Genomic DNA, 19,925 nt, shown 5'->3' with positions numbered 1-19,925 from the left:
GTAGAAGACTGTGTTCAACAATGTTGTTACATACAGTACATGTACTACAACAGTACAAAGTATGTCACCGTCATTGCATCACAAAATCAATAATTCAAGCTGAGGTGACGTCAGCACTGACGTAACTCCGCCATATCATCCTCGATGCAAATCATTCACATTGCTTGCGTCTTTTTTGTTTTTGCTGTCGTCGTCGTTGTCCTCGAGCTTCTCCTTGTTCCAGGAGGTACCTACCTCTTTCTGGCCTAAGCAGTATAGCAGGCGATCCACTTGATCTGGAACAATTTTTCTCGATTTGATCAAGTTTGCACTGGTTGGTCTCCAGCCAGCTTACCCACGGTTCATTCTGGAAAAAATCTAGCACCCACACGAGGTCGTGCGTGGTGAAGCATCAGCCACGTAATGTCGGAGGAATCGGAGAAAGGTCCGTTCTGCTGCTCCTTTGCGGGGTGTAACCAGGTGAGTGAGATGACAGCTGAGCAGAAATTTATTGTCCTCCACATTTTGTAGCCATCTAGGTGTGAACTCATTCTGTAATCTCTGCGTGGTGGTGATGACGACAAAGCACTAGTTGGATACCATTACATCACTTTCGTTCATTTTGCACTTGTGTTGTCATTGATGATGAAGAAGAGAAAGTCCCATGATGCTGCGGTGGTCAGTGATGTAGTGATCGGTCATGACGTCTTGCCGGTTGTTTGTTTAGAACTTCAGCAACATCGATCGATTGAATGTCCACATGGATATCCACAAGGGAGAGCCGGGTGAGGCGGAAGATCTTCGATTGAAGATGACCCGTTCCGAACAAATAATAGGTAAAGTGAATCATGTTCTCCGTATCTTTCATGTGATGTGAATTTATTTTTGTGCTTTGACTTGTGCCGGTCCTCCATTCTAAAGTGAAGTGTAAGCATTTTACAGCTTGCGCCGTCGAGTTGTCGAGTGTCGCGTGTTTGTCGTCGTGTTGTGATTTGTGAAAGGTATGTTCATTTTTTTCATCGCCTTGGCAATTGGGCTCGCATGTGGTCGGTATATCGTACTGCAACCAGTTATCGTTTGTTGCGCGTGTAAAATGACACATACAATGTAGCTTCGAACTCGAGAGATCGTTTAAAAAAGTTTGTTTATTGTTTATCGAGTGACTCCGACTGTGCTGATGTCATGCGTTCAAGAGTTAGGCGTGTATGTCCTGTCTTGTTCGGTCCTGCGCCCGCTTTGCTCTGCTTGTTAGTTGTACAATCATGTGGGACTGTTATTAGCTGTAAAACAGTATAATATTGTCTTCTTGTACATATGCGTGGGTGGATGTGGGGGTTGGTAGCAATACATGTGGAGGCAGTGTATATAATTTGTGTACGTGTGTACGTACGTATGTGCGTGTGTGTGTGTGTGCGTGTGTGTGTGCGCGCGTGCGTGTGTGTATGCGTGCATGCATGTGCGTGCATGCGCGTGCGTGCATGTGTGTGTGTGTGTGTGTGTGTGTGTGTGTGTGGTGTGTGTGTGTGTGTGTGGGTGTGCGTGCATGCGCGTGCATGTGCGTGTGTGTGTGTGTGTGTGTGTACATGGTGTGTGTGTGCGTGCATGTGCGTGTGTGTGTATGTATGTGTTTGTGTGTGCGCGCACATGCATGTGTGTGTCCGTGTGTGTGGTGTGTGCGTGCGTGTATGTGTGCACGTGTGTGTGTCTGTGTGTGTGTGTGTGTGTGTGTGTGTGTGTGTGTGTGTGCATGTGTGTGTGGGTGCATGTATGTGTGTCCGTGTGCATGTATGTGTGTCCGTGTGTGTTTGTGTGTGTGTGTGTGTGTGTGTGTGTGTGTGCATGTGTGCCCGTGCTCATATGTCAGTCGTCGAGTTGTTGTCGTTCGCATTGTCACTTTGGCCAAGCCGCCGCTTGCTTGAAGCCCAGTGCACATAGTTCTGTGCTGGGCAGGATCGGTCTAGAGGTTGTTGGTACTGCATGAAGTTCACTTGGGGTAACGCCAACAGTATGTTATGTAGCCCTAGATAGTGTGCAGCTCCGTCATCAGCGGTGCTGTGGCAGAATTTCAAGTTGACGTTATTTTCGTATTGCAGTGTGCAGTATAGATGTATTTTTAGTCGTGTGCGTGGATCAACGATGGACATTGCACTATCTGATCCTGTAGCGCGTACAAACTTGTGTCAGCAGGCACGTTAATGTCTACGTAACTTATGCATGTGTGCATTGACACCTTTTGCAAAACGTCAGTAATCACACATACCACACACTCACACACTCACGAATGCATCCCGCATATACCATGTACATATGCACACACACACACACACACACACACATACAGATATGCATACACACACCACATGCAGACAGACAGACACACACACACACAAACACACCACACACGTGCACACACACCACCACCACCATGTATACACCCGTCGCAAGAGAAGTACGCAAATCTGCACTGGATGTGCACCCACAGATTTTCTCTTATAGCAACGATAGCGAACAAGATCACACACACACACACACACACACACACACACACACACACACACACACACACACACACACAAACACACACACACACACACACACATACATACATACACACACACACACACACACACACACACACACACACACTCTCACACACACACACACACACACATACACTCTCACACACACACACACACACACACACACACACACACACACACACACACACACACACACACACACACACACATAGCATGAAATGACGAAAATTTGAAATCCTATCGAAACTGTACCGCATGCAATAGCTGCACGCTCGTGGGGGCCTTTGTACTTTTGCTAGCTAGTCTATGTTTGTGAAATAAATTAATCCTGGAGGCTTAGTGTGTGAATGCAAGAATTCTTGAACTTCCTCCTCATCCTCCATCCTGTTATGCATAGCGTACATGTGTTGCGTATGAGCATGTTGTTTGTGTGTGTGTGTGTGTGTGTGTGTGTGTGTGTGTGTGTGTGTGTGTGTGTGTGTGTGTGTGTGTGTGTGTGTGTGTGTGTGTGTGTGTGGTGCGCTTCCATGTCTGTATGTACATGGCGTGCGTATGTGCATATCAGCACACGAAGCACAGAACCCATACTGATAGTTTCGACTAGGCCTTTCGTACCATTACTTTTTAAGTCGAATATAGTGATGATTAAAGCCACCACGGCAAGCAAGTCCTTATGGCAAGCAAGTCCTTATATCCGGCACTTTGGCCACTATGTAGTTGGCACCACTAGCTTAGGTGCTTTTTTGTCACTGCTCTCCTGGTTTGCTTCCCTCCAACCAAGAATCTATAATGTGCATATGTGTGTGTGTGTGTGTGTGTGTGTGTGTGTGTGTGTGTGTGTGTGTGTGTGTGTGTGTGTGTGTGTGTGTGTGTGTGTGTGTGTGTGTGTGTGTGTGTGTATGTGGTACTGTCTACATGTGTCTGTGGTGTGCGTTGATCAGCATGTGACTATCAGTGGTTGGCACCACTGTTGTTGTCGTGTTTGTTACATGTATGTACAGTCAGACCTCGCTTATCCAGTCCTCTTTTATCCGGATCCCTCGCCATCCGGAAGAAAATAGCTGGCTACAGATTTACAGCATACGCGATGCAGCCAACAAAACCGGTGTTCGGTTATCCGGTTCCCTCGCCTATCCGGATATTTTGTGGAAAACGGATGTGTGCGGTTAATCGAAGTCTGACTGTATCTATGTACTTCTAGGTATGGATATACTGATGGCGTAGGCGAAACACCCTAAATTTTGAGAGACCAGGTGTTTAAAGAAGGTGCTAGGGATAGGTTCAGGTGTCAAATTGACCAGATGAGTACATTATGCTGTTAGTTTATATCCTTTGACAGTGTCTGTGTCTCTATGAGGGTTATGGTACTTAGCATGCATGTAGGGGGTGTGAAGAAATAGCCAAGAACGTCCTGGGCTGGTGCCAGATGATGGCAGCACCTTTTGTGATAATTATACTAGTTACTACTTCCTGGCGTGTCAGCACCTTGGTGCAACTGGTGCTATTTTAATATTTTTCTAGCTCTGGAGCTATTTTTCTCGCCATTTGATCTTGGCGCCGCTGTTTTCAAGCCATCCCCTTCGATGTGCATTGTAGCCAATTGGCACATAAAAGGACTATGCTTGGAGTAGGGTGATCATAATTTTCACTCCCTGAACATTGCTTCTTCCAATCAGTCAACTCTTGAGTAGTAGCAGCAGATTGTATAAATTGCCTTATCTTCCATTTGTTTGCCAGAAGCTCGACCTGTTCAAGTATTGGCTATTGGGCACTCTTTGGGGATGAACTGCGTTTGCCACTGCCCATTGTACGGTTGACTGATGGCTGCTTTTGCATGAAACTGAGAGTAACAGCTAGATTGCTGTGGACCATATCTTTGGATGCCGACGGTATGTGTATATTTATATGTTTGTTTACTCAATTCTCTGCGCAGCCACGTGGCTAACTGCTTGTGCCAATTAGTTCGCATCAGTGCAACTAGGAGCTGAAGTAGAAGAAATTGCCCGCCATGGCGGTTAATATCACTGAAACTGGGGGTGTGTGTTCATGCAGATCAAACTCCAACTCCTACTCGCTTCCTACGTGTGTGTGACGCAGAAGGTCTTTTTCAAGACATGCAAAAGTCGGCCAATCCATTTGATGAGGTAAGACGTAGTAGACAATAGGCGTGATGTACCATTAAGATGATCATTAAGATGATCATTAAGATGATCCCCTTAAGCTTGCTACGTACTAGAGTGAAAGCTGTCTAAGCTCAAGCCAAGGGCCCTTCAAAACTGTTGTCCCTGTGTACAGCTGTCGTCCCCTTATACAGGGTTGTATCAGTGGAAGTGATGTCCGTTGGTCCTAGTTGTAGAGGTCCTCTGGGACAGGTGGTCGCCGTATCAGAGTGGTCACTTTGACAGGGTTTGCTGTACACGTGCGTGTACGTTAGCGATGCGAAATACATCAAACCTTGGAAACATGGTCCTTGAGATATCTCTGAATAGTAAATACAACATGGACTTCTGGTTTTCGCGGAATGAAACATGAATGCCTGGTACTTGCTGGTCATTGCTTTTGCACACGTATTGTGGTACTTTGCTCCAGTCATAGGTCATACGGATTTACGCTGAAGTCGGCTTACGGTACGAGTGTAAACTTTGTAACATCCTGATTGTAGTTTCTCTTGACGTGCCTCGTTTCAATACTGTTGCCCTGTCTTGTGTACGTCCGTACGTGTACACATATGTGTGTGCATGTGAATGTGTGTGTGTGCGTTTGTGCACGTGCATGTGCGCATGCACCAACAGGGCTTTCAAGCTGGCATTCAGAAGAATGTAAGTCTGAGTCAAGTATGGCTTGGCTGTGCAAGCCACATAGGTGGTAATTTACATGTATTGGTAATACATAATGTGTGTATTGGTAATACATAATGTATTGGTAATACATAATGTCTTCACTAGTTTGAGGGAAAGAGACAAACGGGAAAAGTCTGAAGAAAAAATTGACTGTCACCACCAGGACTCGAACCAGGGACCCTCGCTTGTAGCTAGCGATGCTCTAACCACTGAGCTATGGTGTAGTCGTCATCCCAGCAGAGACTGTTCAACACTTTCTTCAGACTTCGTTACTCACACTTCCTGTGAATCCACACAGGCGGGTGGGACGCAGCCCTCACTGTACCCACACACTTCACGTACACTCTAGCACGCGGGGAGCCCCAAGTCATAAAATCTTCACTAGTTTGAGGGAATACATAATGTGTTGGTAATACATAATGTGTGTACGAGTGGGCCCTGGCTACGCTGAGGTGTTATAAGCCTTCCCGTCGCTTCAGACGGGCGCACGGTCAGAACTCAAGTCCTTGTGTTGTCTGTGGCGTTGGATTATCTGACACTGCCTGATATCCATGTCAATGCCGTTGAAGGATAGTTTTTTTCGTACTGCTAGTGAGACCATTGTTTGTGTGTGTGTGTGGGTGGGTGGGTTGTGTTCTGTTTGCTGAACTTATGAGAGAATTCTGCTGCTCATTTGCTTCATGCCCACATGCTGTTTCAGAGCCAAGAGCCAACGAATCAATTCAGCGGCGTTGAAACGCTGGCGGCCGTGGCAGTGGCAAGTGCCGCTGCATCGCCCTCTCATAGCGATGACGATCAGAAGCCGGGCGAGAATGGTGGCGTTGCCGGAGCATCGGCGACTGTACCCCCGACGACGTCCACCACCTACGCAATCAGCCAGGCGAATCGCTTGACCGGTCCGTTTATGAACGGCAACGTCGTTGTTCCCGTTCCGCCACCAGCGTCGCTTGCCAATCCCGACGCGTCCGTTCCCATGGCTATTCCTCCAACCAGCTTTCTGAAAGGCGGCGCCACTTCTGGCGGCGTTCCAAGCTCAGTGCGGTCGACTGCCAAGACAGTTTCACCTGAAACAAAGAAGGTTAGTTATTGTACTGACCTGTTATTCAGCTGGTATCATAGGTCATGAATGCACACACAAGTTAGCACTAGAAGTATGCTGAATTAAGCTGTAACTCTGAGTTTGATGGCTATCCGCCAATCCTCAGGCAACAATGATGATACTGATGGAAAGTCCCCGGGGTTATAGGAGAGAAGCAATAAGGACTGCCACAGCAATTTTAGCACATCAGATAGAGACAAAGATAAAGGTGCCGTGCCTGGGAATGGGGCGATGATATTGCAGTGTAGAGTGCTGTCTGAGGATTGGCGGATAGCCATGAAACTCCGAGTTACAGCTCAATTCTGCCTAGTTCCATTGCTAACTTGTGTGTTTGGCTCTGCCCTCGTGGCATTGAGTACTTTTTGCAAGGGTTTAGCGACGTAGCTTTAATGTACAGGACTACTTTATGCAAACATTTCTTCCATATTTGGGCAATTTGCCGCCTTTTCTGGCTTTTTGGCCACCTCTTTTTGCTCATATATGGATGGTCAGTAGTACATGTACAAGATCTGTGAACTTGGTTATCCTCTATGGAGTGGTTTCCCATCTTTGTCATGTGACGTTTGAAGTAAATTCGTGCAGAAAGTGATCATGGCAGATGGACAGTGGAATCAACATGGCCAACATCGTGTGACCCAGAGATGCAGGGGTTGACTGGACTAGGAACCAACATGGCCAACATCGTGTGGCCCAGAGATGCAGGGGTTGACTGGACTAGGAACCAACATGGCCAACATCGTGTGACCCAGAGATGCAGGGGTTGACTGGACTAGGAACCAACATGGCCGTCCCCCTGTATGGTCATGTGATAGATGTGAAACCACTCTATTGCCTACAGAAAATTGTAATACATTTTGTCAATTTAATGTTTTGTATTGTACAGTAGTGCTGTATTTGTCCTGGCATTCCATATGGAGTGTTAAGGTACAGTTTATCAACGAGCCAAATGCCTGGCATCCCTGTTCTTGTACTGCTGTTACGAGTCTGTAGCAACGCTCTGTGTCCAGATCTTCGCAGTGTGTGTGTGTGTGTGTGTGTGTGTGTGTGTGTGCTGTGAAGTATGGTACGGGTATCTGTGTTGTTTGTCTTGGTCGTTTCTACCAGTGTGCATGTTCGTTGTCAGTGTAACCGTGGTAACCGTGTGTGTTAGCGCTGGTCTGGGTGGCTACATGTTGGCGGTGCTAGTACCAGTGTGTATATGTCCTGTCTCAGAGGCATTTTAGACATACACTCATGCAAGGTTCTAGCTATAGGTAGGAAAAAGTTGTGGGAAGGGGGGGGGGGGGGGCGGGGAACAAACAGTTCACCCATGTTTCCATGTTCAACGCCTTGCCACACAAAATGCAACGTACGCACGTAGTGAGAACCCAGAACGATCGACCTGTGGCCACATTTTCGTTGTGCGGACCGAAAAAAAACCCACAAAAATTGAAGAAAAAATTGGTAGGGTGGCGCGCCATTAGAGTAGTGGCGCTGTGCCCTGCTAGTGATGAGTTGGACAGTTAGGTGGCATGTACTGTTCTAGTTGCTAAGCACATGTAGTCGTATTACGTGTAGTCGAACCATGGGGATGACTTGCAGTTACCCCTATCATGATGGGTATCTTATCTGTGGATGGTTATCTTATCTGTGGATGGGTATCTTATCTGTGGATGGAGGGTGCCTGGTACCAAGGTTTGCATGTTGACCAGTTTCTGGCATTGAGCAAGCACAGTGGAGTACAATATCGTACATGTGTGTGTGTGTGTGTGTGTGTGTGTGTGTGTGTGTGTGTGTGTGTGTGTGTGTGTGTGTGTGTGTGTATGCGTGTGTGCGCTCGTGTGTGTACATGCATGTGTGCGTTGTACTGTTGCCATTGGGTGCGCACTGTCACAGCGCATACAGCAAACACTGTCGCAAATGCACCCCACTGCAGTCACAAGCATAGCGGACAGGAGTGCTGTGGAAGCAGCTGTTTCAATAGCGGTGAGCATGATAATTACATCTCCCCTCCTGTCACCTGCCACCCCACCCAGTACCCATCCTGTATACAGCCACTACCATGCTTTGTTCTGCTATCACAATAGTCCAGTGTCCAAGTTTCCATACAGGCGCTAAGTACCGTAAAACATGCAATTTTCGGTGTAACTTTAATTGTGATTTCGGTAGAGAAACCAGGCACCTAAATTTCAATTACACCTAAAGGCACTAGAGTATGCACTGTATGTGATGAGCAGTATAATGCATGCAAGTGGCTTCTCCCATTTTTGTAGGATTGTAGTACTGTTGCCTGTAATATCAGCTGCTTACACATCGTATGCCTCTCCCTGGATCTTCGAATGGTGTTTCCGTATACTTGTGTGGCGAAATGGCGCTAAATACATATCCTATCGCATGAAAAGACAAAGCCAGCTGTGAACCTGATGAGGCCTTTCGTACCGGTACTTCTCGAATCAGTACATGGTGATCGGGTGAGCGCAACAATGTCAATTTAGACAGCGTATTGGTGGTGAAATGGTGATATAACGTACACTGGTTGGACGATGGTGCTAGTTGCGCCAACGAGTACACAACACATCACAGGGAGGTGGGAAATCCGAATAGCACTAGCTTCCGTCTGATAGTTGGTGGCTTTCCTTCGCTCTTCAGCTCCCATGCGTGTTCAGCGAGCTCAGTACTGCTTTTGTACTTTTCATGACGCATGGAGGTGAGGTGGTTGGCGTGTTCTGACCGGACTTGGACCTCCTAACGCTCAAACCCGCCTGTTGCCCACTGTCTCTCCTAGCGCCTCAGCTCGCGCTTTCTTCCACTATCTGACACTACCAGACGTTGACGCCCACCTGCACATAGCGCTAGATTTGTTCCGATATCTGACACTACCCGACTTAGCACCCGCCTGCACCTAGCGCTATGTCTTTGATCCTTTGTCTTGATAAGCGTACTGTTGGGTAGAACCCTATGTCAGTTATCTGATGATTGCCTCGCGGCATGAACACTCAGAGTTACAGCCAACTTGAACGTTTTCTCCGCCGAGTCTGCTAATTCTATGCTGCTGGATGGGGAGTCTTGTCTTCTAATCAGCTCTAGGCGAACACATCCAATTGGAGTCTCGCCTTCTTATCAGCTCTAGGCGAACACATCCAAGGCGAGTCTTGTCTTGTAATAGGCTCTAGGCGAACACATCCAAGATGAAACGTTCCCTGGTGAGTCTAGCGGGGATGAAATGCACCGGTCCGTCGCAATCCAAGCCAAGTCTTCGCTGTGTTTCCCCGCGTCTACGTTGATAAGTAAACACAGCGCTGTGTTTTTGTGTTGTGTGTACAGTGTGTGTACAGTGTGTGTACAGTGTGTGTACAGTGTGTGTACAGTGTGTGTACAGTGCAGTGGAGTACCGGATGTGTGGATGTGTACTGTGACTGGGGTGTCTCTTGTACAGTATAATTATGCAGGTCATGTTCCTGCAGTGTAGTTGAATGATTCGTTAATAATAATAATTATTATTATTGCCATGTCAGCTGTGTGTGTGTGTGCGTGCGTGCGTGCGTGCGTGCGTGTGTGTGCACTGGCTGTTGGTAACCACCCAGGAGAATGAAAGAAAAGTCAGGAGAATGAAAGAAAAGTCAGGAAGAGGCTGAGAAAGAGAAGAAAGACGTGTGTGACCATAAGTAGGGATTCACTGGCCAGAAAAAGCCACTTTATAGCTGTGTGGTGTAGACCAAGCTGAATAGTGGCGGCCAATTCTTCAGCCTTGCAAGCTGTTGAATGGTGCAATCCCAGCACAAGTTGCTATGGCTTCTGCTGTAGCATCGCTATCATCGCCTCTGGCGATGGGCGTCCAATGGTCCAATGGTGTGTGTGTGTGTGCCAGCTAGTTCGGTTGGTGGGTACACGTATGCCTGATTGTGTTGGGTCTGTTGCCAACGGGCTCGGCTGCTTGAAGGGGTAATGTTGTACCTGCCACCTTTGTTAGTTCCAGGGTTCATATACCCGGTACTTTCTATTTGAAGTGTACATACCTGTTAACCATGGACTGCTTCTGGCTAGATTAACTCTTGTGTAATCAATGGTGCTAGTTAAGCTTATATCAGATCCACGCTGATTCAGCCACCCACACTAGTAGCCTTCACTGGGGGCAGGGGTAACTGCAGTTGGATCCCTGGACGGATACCCTGATGCCGTCAATCCTTTTTCTGCACCTTGTCCTCACCCACTTACTGAGGTGTGGTGAGCCCATAAGTGGGATCATTTTCAAGTCCACCCAGAGTTTTGGGGATTTCAGGGGGTGTCGGCCGTTGGGCGGTTCAATAGCCAATTGAGTCATCTTTCCAAGATTCCTTTTGAGTCTCTCTCCCCTCTCCCGGGGAGACCCACATGACCAGTTTTGGCAGTGAGCAACAAGTACAAGTACAGTCAACTTGGCTGATAACGACATTCGGCGGGGCATCAAAAAGGTGTCCTTATTCGTGAAGTGTCGTTATACCCGAAGTCTCATTATATGTATTACAGTGGGATGGGACTTTGCTCTGGGCATGGAAATTCTGTCGTTATATCCGCAGTCGTTATTAGCGAAGTTGACTGTAAGTACAAGTGTGTGTGTGCGTGCGCGCGCGCGCGGGCATGTGTGCGTGCGCAGGCGTGTGACCATGTGTGTATGCATGTGTCTTCTGCCTTGCATATTATTTCTGTTGAATTGAAACGGTTCTTTGTCCTGCTGTGTTGTCAATGTTGTTGCTGGTGTGGCTGTGATGGTGGTGATGGTGTTGGTGATCGCTGCTGGTGGTGTTGTTGGTGATCGCTGCTGTTGTGGTCGTGCTCACAGAACACTGTCATGAAGCAAACAGAATCCGTAATGCCAACAGCAGCATCAGCAACAGCATCGTCTTCTGAGCTAGGCATGGACGAGGACGATATTGACACGCATACTGTCCATCTCTCGATGGACGGTTCTATAGCTGGTTCAGAGTTCGATGAGTCCATGTCGTCAATTGGTGATGGTTCACAGCATTCATTGGATGGAACTCCAGGTAGACCTTCTAGCAGGTAAGTTCACTTGCTGTGTACTGTATGACAGGGTGGTTAGTGAAAGCCATCTGGCTACATTGCTGAAGTTTTATGTGCATTTTTCTCTTGCAAAAGGATTTCATTATGATGGTGAAAAGTCTTATCTTGGTGGGTTTTTCGAAATGAGGGAGTGTAGGCTAGGGAGGAGTTTAGACAAGTACAAGGGAACTCTCCAGTATCTACTGAAGTAGGAGAGATCATTGCCGGAGATCAGCTGTGCACGAGTGCCTGTTGTGTTACACTGGGGTACGGGGTACAGCCTGTTGTGTTACACTGGGGTACGGGGTACAGCCAGCCTTAGCACATGACTGTGAACAGGACCATACCGGCATACGCAGTCCATGACCTGACATGCAGGGCCCTGGCTGGGCTGGCATCACAGAATGTGCATTTGAATTGGACAATGCATAATATTATGGCCCAGCGACCCAGGGGAGCATTCGGTTGGATCTAAAGGATCCGAATTTGTCCAAACAAGCATACCTGAAGCTCATGACCTGTGGGTGTGGGTGTGCGAGTATGTATTGTGTGATTGTGTACAATCTTAAAGCATGATGATGGGCAGTAGGAAAGGGTAGTAGCATTGGGAACAACTGACGTATGTAATCAAGCACGCTCAGGAGGTCATGATGGCTGAATCTTGCCCGAGCCTGCAGCCCAAGGGCCGTAGGCCCGAGGGCTGCAGGCAAGGGCAAGATTCAGCCATCATGACAGACAGAGCGTGCTTGATTTGATTTCTTACAGCGCGAAGCAACATATTAGGGAAGGTCAAAGGTCGAAGGTCGAAAAATTATTCTCGAAATGACGTCAAACGGTCCGAACATTCCCGAAATGACGTCAAACGGTCCTGAAACTCCCGAAATGACGTCAAACGGTCCTGATGGCCTGATTATGCCCGCGGCGGGAAGATCGCCTATTGGCCATGGCCCCGGCAACGATCACGTGTCATGTAAGAAACATGTATCAAGGTGTAGAGCACTAGCATGGGTGTTGCTGGAGCTGTCGTTTTCTCTGTGTGTGCCGTTCTGCAGTACTAAGCGGAAGCGTGTTTCAGACGACGTAGACCCGACGGAAAAGCGTGCACGATTCTTACAGCGAAATAGGTACGGCCGCCCTCTCCTGATTGTTGGTCACTGGCTACTGCTATTCTCGCACGCCGGCAGTGCTTGGTGTGTGCGTGTGTGTGCGTGTGCGTGCGTGTGTGTGTATGTGTGTGTGTGTGTGTGTGTGTGTGTGTGTGTGTGTGTTGAATGTTGAATGTTGAATGGTGTAATGATCCCAGCACAAGTTGCTATGTCGTACATAGCTTGTTCGCTACATTTTACATGTGCTTGAAGTACTTGGCTTTCCATGCATTCACCGCCTTCGTCCTAGTTACGTGCTGGCATGCTATGTGATGCAGATTGGTCAGAGGCTTAAACGTGAGCTGTGGAATTGATTTTATTTTGGGGGAGACTTTTGGTATGCATGTACAATAATGTGCATGTGCTTGTTTCATGTCTTGCCTATGCAGGGAAGCAGCAACTAGATGCAGGGAGAAGCGGAAGGAGTGGATAGCCACTCTCGAAAGGAGAGCTCAGGATTTGGCGCGTCAGAATGCTCAGCTCCAGGTACAGGGTGACGAATACTGCCTTGTCTTCTGTTCTCAGGAAAGAGCAGATATCCTGCTTGGTTGAGTACGTAGCTGCAATGTTCCCAGTTGAGAGGGCGAAGGCACTCTATTGGTGTGTACATGTCAATCTAGTTCCTAGCTGTAGTTCAATTCTCGTCGCTAGGTAGGCATGGCACTGTTTAGTCATATTGCTTTCCCTTAGGGGTCCGTCCGTAAATATATGTATTTACTTAGAGACGTCTCACGGGAGTTTCTTTCTTGACCCACCCACCCACCTCCAGAAACGACCCCCAAAATGCAGAAACCAAGGCCAATGATCCTGTTTCACACCTACCTGTCACCTGGTAGCTGGCTGTCACTGCATGCAAGCGCATGTTTCTGGGAGTACGGAGTATGTGTCCCTGTCTACTCTGCCGTGACGCGTGCAGTGCAGTGTAGTGCGTCTCAAGGCCTACCTGTACTAGTCACTACTAGCTATAGCAGTGCAGTGTAGTGCGTCTCAAGGCCTACCTGTACTAGTCACTACTAGCTATAGCAGTGCAGTGTAGTGCGTCTCAAGGCCTACCTATACTAGTCACTACTAGCTATAGCAGTGCAGTGTAGTGCGTCTCAAGGCCTACCTGTACTAGTCACTACTAGCTATAGCAGTGCTACATAATGTACATGTTCACGCGCAGTATGGTATGCATGCACTCCGAAATGTATTTTTAGAGACGCCTTGCAGGCAAACCCACCCACCCACAAACACCCAATAGACGTCTCCAAGTAAATGCATGTATTTACGGACGGCCCCCTATGAGAATTTGATGGAGCTATGGTTGTTCCTGCTGGTCGTTATGGAGTTCTAATGGTTGTACTCTGTGTGTGTGTGTGTGTGTGTGTGTGTGTGTGTGTGTGTGTGTGTGTGTGTGTGTGTGTGTGTGTGTGTGTGTGTGTGTGTGTGTGTGTTGTTTACCCAGGCCGAGGTGAACGCACTGCGGAATGAACGGGCTCATCTAAAGGTTCTTTTGCTGAGTCACAAGGACTGTCCTGTGACTGTCCAACAGCAGAAGTCAATGCAGATTCCAGCCAGCCTCTTACCGCAGAGTGGTGTGGCTCAGTCAACCACAGCGGGTAGTGGTAGCAATGCCACTGCTGGGTCTACAACGGAGGACAGTGAACCTCCTGTGGCGGAGGTGGCAGCTGTGGAGAGTGGCAATGCTGCCGTAGCTGGTGATGCCACTGCTGCAACCGCTGCCGCTACTGCAACAGCCCCCGCCGTCGGCCCAATTGCTGCGGCCGTTGCTGGTCTTTCTTCCAGTCAGAATATGGCACTCGGAGTTCCATCGCTGGTTATGCCGGTACCTAATCCTGCTGCTGCATCTGATGGCACTGGTCAGGTACCGAAGGGAGCAGTCACTCTTGCCCTACCTGCACCGCTCAATGTAACAGGTCAGTCTCGTTCAAGTAGTTCTGTACACCTGTTTCCGCCAGCTGTAGCATCTGTGTGATCGGTGACGAGCGACGTGTGACGAACGGTGTATGACATGCATGCGGTGTGTTACATACTCTACAGTTTAGTGTGCCGACTGAAACTATCTGCTGACATAGTGTGCTGCTTTGTGTACATGTGATTGGGTGTGTTCAGGTGCCAATCAAGGAGTGAACTCTCCATTGACTCCTCTTCTCATGTTTCCGCTAACGTCAGACCACTTGCAGATGGCAGCGGCAGCCACGGCGACACCCAATGTTGACATGAACTCACTAAACATACTGCAACAGCTTCAGCAGCAGGTGCAACGGACAGGTGCTCCAAACTTCGTGGAGACCAGCCCACAAAAGGCTGCAGCTGGAGGTACTACGCCTGCGACTCCGAGTACTGCCGCTATTCAGGCCCTCCTTGGCTCTGCCCAGCTAGCCGTGCTCCAAGCAGCCCTGCAACAACAGCAGCAGCAGTTGCAGCAACAAGCCTTACAGCAAGTCACATCACAGGTTAGACTTCTCTGCCAGTGGAGCAGCTTATGAACAACATTGATTCTTTGACAGTTCTACGTTTCACGTCGAGCACTGCATACCTTAGGCTTACTTTGAAGTAGTGTAGTAGGACTGTACATCAAGCACTGGTAATGTCCGATTTAGTGCATGCCTGCCGTTTGCTGACAACTACGATAGAGAACTGAGGTGGTCCCCTATTCAGTGCATGGCAGTGGAAGTAATACCACTTTGGTCCTGATCTTTGTGCTCCTCTAGGACGGGTGGTCGCCTTGTTGAATTTGTTCAATCATCCGTGATCCATAAAAGTATTGCTGGGCCATGAATAGTCGATGCCCTGCATTTCTTTGCTGTATGTTGCGCATGTGTATCTGTGCATATTGTGTGTGCTTATCGTGCGTGTTCATGTGCATAATGCATGTGTGCGTATGTATGTACTTTGTGTGTATGTGCGTTGTGTTGACAGGTGGTGGCAGGTCCAGGTGCAGAAGTTATCGCTGAGCCGGCCCCTGGTGAACCTTTGATGGAGGAGGTGCAAGAAGTGGAGCTGCAATAAAAATTGACTCTATCTTTTGCTCTCTTTGGTAAGTGCTGTCTTGTGCTCTATCATCACCTGTGCTGTTGCTGCTGGTGGCGGTGCTGGTGGCGATGGCCGTGGTGGTAGCGATGGTCGTGGTGGTAGCGATGGTCGTGGTGGTAGAGATGGTCGTGGTGGTAGCGGTGGTCGTGGTGGTAGCGGTGGTCGTGCCAAAATCGCAAGTCGACCGACACTGTACATATGACGCATGCATGCGATTTTCATCGTCCAGCATAGCAAGCTGTGTTCGTTTCAGAGGGACGGGAGGGGTCTGATTACGAAATGAACGATGTTCGTTTCAGGGACGACAGAACCCCCCCCCCCCTCTCTCTCTCTCTCTCTCTCTCTCTCTCTCTCTCTGTAACTTCTTCTTGTCGCGATGTCCATGGATTCTTGGAGAAAGAGTTTTGTTTTTGAGAAAGTACAGTACGACTTGTACTTGTACATCCGAATGTCTTTAAAAAAGCTTCGAAATGTCGAGGCTACAGCCTTGAGTTAGGAGCGGTTTCGGGTATAGTTTCCAGAAATCGCAAGGAACCCACATTTACCTCGGATGACAAGTTGCGCATGACGTATTGTAGGAATGTCGCCGAGCGCTGGGTCTATGCCTGTTGCACACTCTTGGGGGCTATGAACTCTTGCTGTTACCGGTATGCAGTATGTATACCCGGTACTTCACTATCTTGTCTGTTCTGCTGTGTAATTCCTTCTCAGGTAATCATCTTAAGTCAAGTCATGACAGGAGCACGCTTTTTATTGCTCTCTGCCTGGCTCAATGCGATGGATTTATGGCCTTTCGTTTTCGCTTTCCCGTCTTTCCGCGTCATCTCTCTCGCAAACCGAACTCGAAAAGGTAATGGACAAATCGCTCACAACTCTGGAGTCAAATCAGCGTCTGATGTTGTGCTCGCGGACATCTTCACTGATCACTGGCTCGCGTCTCTATCTCTCTCTCTCTCTCTCTCTCTCTCTCTCTCTCTCTCTCTCTCTCTCTCTCTCTCTCTCTCTCTCTCTCTCTCTCTCTCTCTCTCTCTCTAGTACTCTCTTTCTGTTTTTGTACTTCCATAACTATGACATCAGTGTTGTCCTTTACTCCCCCCCCCCCCTCATTCCTCCCCGTCATTAGCCTAACTGCTACTGTATTATGGAACATGCTAAGCGATACCACAATCTAAATAATCGTCATACTTTGGGGTGCTGTCCGCATGTTTTTCGACCTCTATGAACAGAATGTTATTAGGGCTGGATGAGAAACCAATTTTCCAGCGAATGCATGCCTGTTGCAAAGTTACCCGGGTTCTAGGATTCTTTTCAACTCCCATACAAAAATAGATATTGCACAGCACAGCAGAGCAACAGTACAAGAGCCTCTGTCAAATCACATGCTCACAATATCAACCAATATCAAAGGTCTTTCTCTCTCTTTCTGCTTGTTTAGGTAGTAGCTCTGTCCACCCAGTGTAGTAGTAGTGCATAACCAACCGTTTTTTTTTTACCTCTCTACTTTTTTCCACTTGTCGTCCCCCCACACTTGTTTTCGCTGCGTTTCTACGTGCTGTCATCGTAGGGTTAGGGTAGTGTGCTACAGTCTCTCTATGGAAGTGTGGTGTGTTGTACATACAGTCTCAGTCATAAGTCATGTTGCAAGCAAGGAATCAGTAGCAAAACATGCCAGTGTCGATTCAGCAACGATTGTCCTGAATTCTGTCAACGATGGAGCGTAGAGAATTGTATGTGAGCGACGGGACTTGGTCCCGAGTAGTGAATACAACCATTGAACAATATGGAGCCTGGAGACATGTTTGCAAGTGTGTATGAGTGTGATGGGGCGTGTATGCGTGTGCAGTTCCAATGCTCTTTCTACAAGTAGGTTATGTGACGAAATACTAATATATAGACATGGAGCGGAAAGGATAATGAAAAATAAAACGGAACACATGCCATGGAGAGGATGAACACTACAGTCGCCAGCAAATGTAGTGTGTATGTTCACACCGAGGACGTGTAGCAACAGATCAGAAAATAAACAGTTATGTACATGTTGATATATATACATGTTGGAAGTGCAATTGAACCAAGACAGGACAGCCTTTGGAACAGTTAGTGCAGACAGGTGCGGTGGTGGGGGGTTGGCTTGGCAAGAGCTTGTTCGTTGCGATCATGCCAGGACAAGTCCAGCAGTCATCACAAGCTGTTGATTTTCTCACATGTGCTTGGTGATGCTGCCATCATGCTGGACAAGTACGGCGGCAGTCCTCACAAGTTGTTGATTTCTCCCATGATGTTAACTCTGCGGTCCTTGTAGAGCTGAGAGATCTCGCTTTGCATCTACAAACAGTGTTAACAAGAAGAGAAGAGAGGGTCGGGTTAGACAGTCAAATCTTGTTAGTTTCTTCTATACCTTTCATGGCAGTTAGCTGAAATTTTCAATACAAGATTTCACTGCACATATCGTATGTTCGGTATCAGGGATCAAACAGGTATCAGGTGTAATAGTAGAATTAGGTTACCATCATTCCTTCACATACTGGTACATGTACACTGCAGATGCACCCTTTTTGTAGGTGCCTGGTTTCTCTACCAAAATCAAAGTTTAGTGCGGCACGTTGTTTTCGGTATAACTTTATTTCGGTAACTTCAGCAGAGAAACCAAGCACCTAAATTTAGCTTACTGGTACACCTAAAAGGCACAAGAGTATGCACTGTATGTGAAGGGAATGCCGCTCAACTAATTCTATTAAAGTAGTACACCTGAAACCCGCTAGGTCCCTGGCATCGAAATATTTTTTTTAAATAGTTCTGTCCGCAGATTGAGTATTTTGCTCCTGCTCTTGTAGTAGTTGAGCACTCTCATGTGGGGTAGTGCCTTTGCTGTTTGCATTATGCAGAGCTCGCTGACTTGTCAGTTTGAGCACTCTGGCAAGGTACGCTCGGGCCTGGTTTAAATCTGGCTTTGAAAAATGTATTTTTCATTGCTACCAGGTTCAGCCTCATTTTCTCTGTGCTGCGCTGATGAGTCCACAAAGGACGAAACAGTTCTGTCCGTAGATTGAGTACTAGCAAATAGTTATACTTTGAGCACATGTATAATTATACTACACAAGACCTCCATATTGACGCAATCACATAGCCTTTGTAGATGTACATGACTATGTAGTGATTGGGTAGGGACACGATTCCAGTAAGAACAGTAACAGCAAAGCAACGACACACGTACACTCACCTTGGCCTGCACATCCTTGACATGGGCAATGGCCGAGGCCAGTTTGGGCTCGATATCGCGTTGAGCCTGCAGCAGCTCCTGCTGACGTTCCTGCATGTGTGCAGCTTTGGCACGCATCTTATCCGCCTGCTGGAGAATGCGCTTTAGAGTATCTGCCAGGCGGTCTAGTGCTCTGAACGGTGGCACCCAGAATAGGAAAGAAAAAGAGAAGAAATTAGACATGTACATATCCTCGTCGTTTTCGTAATCTCCCCGACAAACATGAGGGGTCTAGGTTATTCAGTATTTATTCAGTATTTATTGGTCAGCATGGTAGAGTTGTGCTGGAGCTACGACGAGTCACAGAACTCCATTCTATTTCATTATCAGCTTCATGCCAGTGTAGGGGATACGCTGACTCCATTATGATAATTATATAACTTTAAAGTGGTTGCACTGCACATGCGGGATCCTGATAATTCAAACCCCAAAATGCCAGGGAAATCTTCCCACTACTAGTATCCAGACATTAGAGAGGTTCCGGGGTACGATTTTCCGTGCCAAAATCCGTATGGGCGCTACGGAATTTTTCCAGGCGTGCTCCATACGATTTTTCGGCACGAGAATCCGTGTGGACTGGCTTTCATACGAACCATGCTTCGTATGGAGATTTTGCGTCATCGGGTTCAGAACGATTTTTCGCGTACAAATTTGGTACGAGAAACATCGATTTTTCGCGGGAAGTTTTGATTTCGGTACAAATTTTCAAAATAAAAAGGCATAGCGCGGGAATGTGATGTGTTTGCAATGACGGCAAACACATAAGTTCCGTACCCCGGAACTTTTCACTGCTCGAAAACGACGTATAAAAAATCCGTAGAGCCTCCACGGATTTTGGCACGAAAAATCGTACTCCGGAACCTCCCTATTGGAATTATCCAAACATGTACCCACACCATGTGATGTATGCCACAATGCTCGCCTTGCCAAGCAAGAGTTATAGTGAACTTCGAATTACGCCTTGCTAACTTCAAATTATCAGCAGGAGTCCCACGCATACCGTAT

The 19,925-nt window shown here is 47.6% G+C and overlaps 2 protein-coding genes across 4 annotated transcripts in view; one reads left to right on the top strand and one right to left on the bottom strand.

Moving 5' to 3' along the window:
• Positions 1-176: 176 nt before the first annotated feature.
• On the top strand, positions 177-17,442 carry LOC135814165 (cyclic AMP-dependent transcription factor ATF-2-like). Of its 3 annotated transcripts, XM_065327242.1 has the most exons (13): positions 177-459; positions 707-815; positions 4,572-4,663; positions 5,312-5,338; positions 6,060-6,437; positions 8,334-8,423; positions 11,257-11,477; positions 12,530-12,601; positions 13,012-13,108; positions 14,070-14,541; positions 14,738-15,081; positions 15,548-15,665; positions 16,373-17,442. In XM_065327242.1, exons 1-12 carry the CDS (start codon positions 403-405, stop codon positions 15,635-15,637), a joined length of 2,049 nt encoding a protein of 682 aa, XP_065183314.1. In that variant the 5' UTR covers positions 177-402; the 3' UTR covers positions 15,638-15,665; positions 16,373-17,442. The 3 variants fall into 3 exon arrangements, with proteins under 3 accessions (XP_065183314.1, XP_065183315.1, XP_065183316.1); XM_065327243.1 differs by lacking the exon at positions 8,334-8,423; XM_065327244.1 differs by lacking the exons at positions 177-459; positions 707-815 and adding an exon at positions 3,425-4,408.
• LOC135814167 (CDK5 regulatory subunit-associated protein 3-like) overlaps positions 17,295-19,925 on the bottom strand; it is a 16,189-nt gene continuing 13,558 nt past the window's right edge. Inside the window, exons 14-15 of the mRNA XM_065327245.1 lie at positions 18,882-19,053; positions 17,295-17,986 (exon numbers count right to left, since the gene is read on the bottom strand). Of these exons, the coding sequence (XP_065183317.1) occupies positions 17,915-17,986; positions 18,882-19,053 (244 nt within the window). The 3' untranslated portion in view covers positions 17,295-17,914. The remainder of the gene's footprint in view (positions 17,987-18,881; positions 19,054-19,925) is intronic.

Source organism: Sycon ciliatum, chromosome 4 (assembly GCF_964019385.1).
Source record: "Sycon ciliatum chromosome 4, ocSycCili1.1, whole genome shotgun sequence".
Classification (NCBI taxonomy): Eukaryota; Metazoa; Porifera; class Calcarea; order Leucosolenida; family Sycettidae; genus Sycon; species Sycon ciliatum.
The sequence above is the reverse complement of the archived record's forward strand: the minus strand, read 5'-3'. Positions and strand labels throughout refer to the sequence as shown.

Bases quoted from the DNA above. Each gene is read 5' to 3' on its own strand.
- LOC135814165 (XM_065327242.1), top strand. From the start codon at position 403: ATGTCGGAGGAATCGGAGAAAGGTCCGTTCTGCTGCTCCTTTGCGGGG. The intron at 816-4,571 runs GTAAAGTGAATC...GTGTTCATGCAG, and splicing joins CCGTTCCGAACAAATAATAG to ATCAAACTCCAACTCCTACT. The intron at 6,438-8,333 runs GTTAGTTATTGT...GCACTGTCACAG, and splicing joins TTTCACCTGAAACAAAGAAG to CGCATACAGCAAACACTGTC.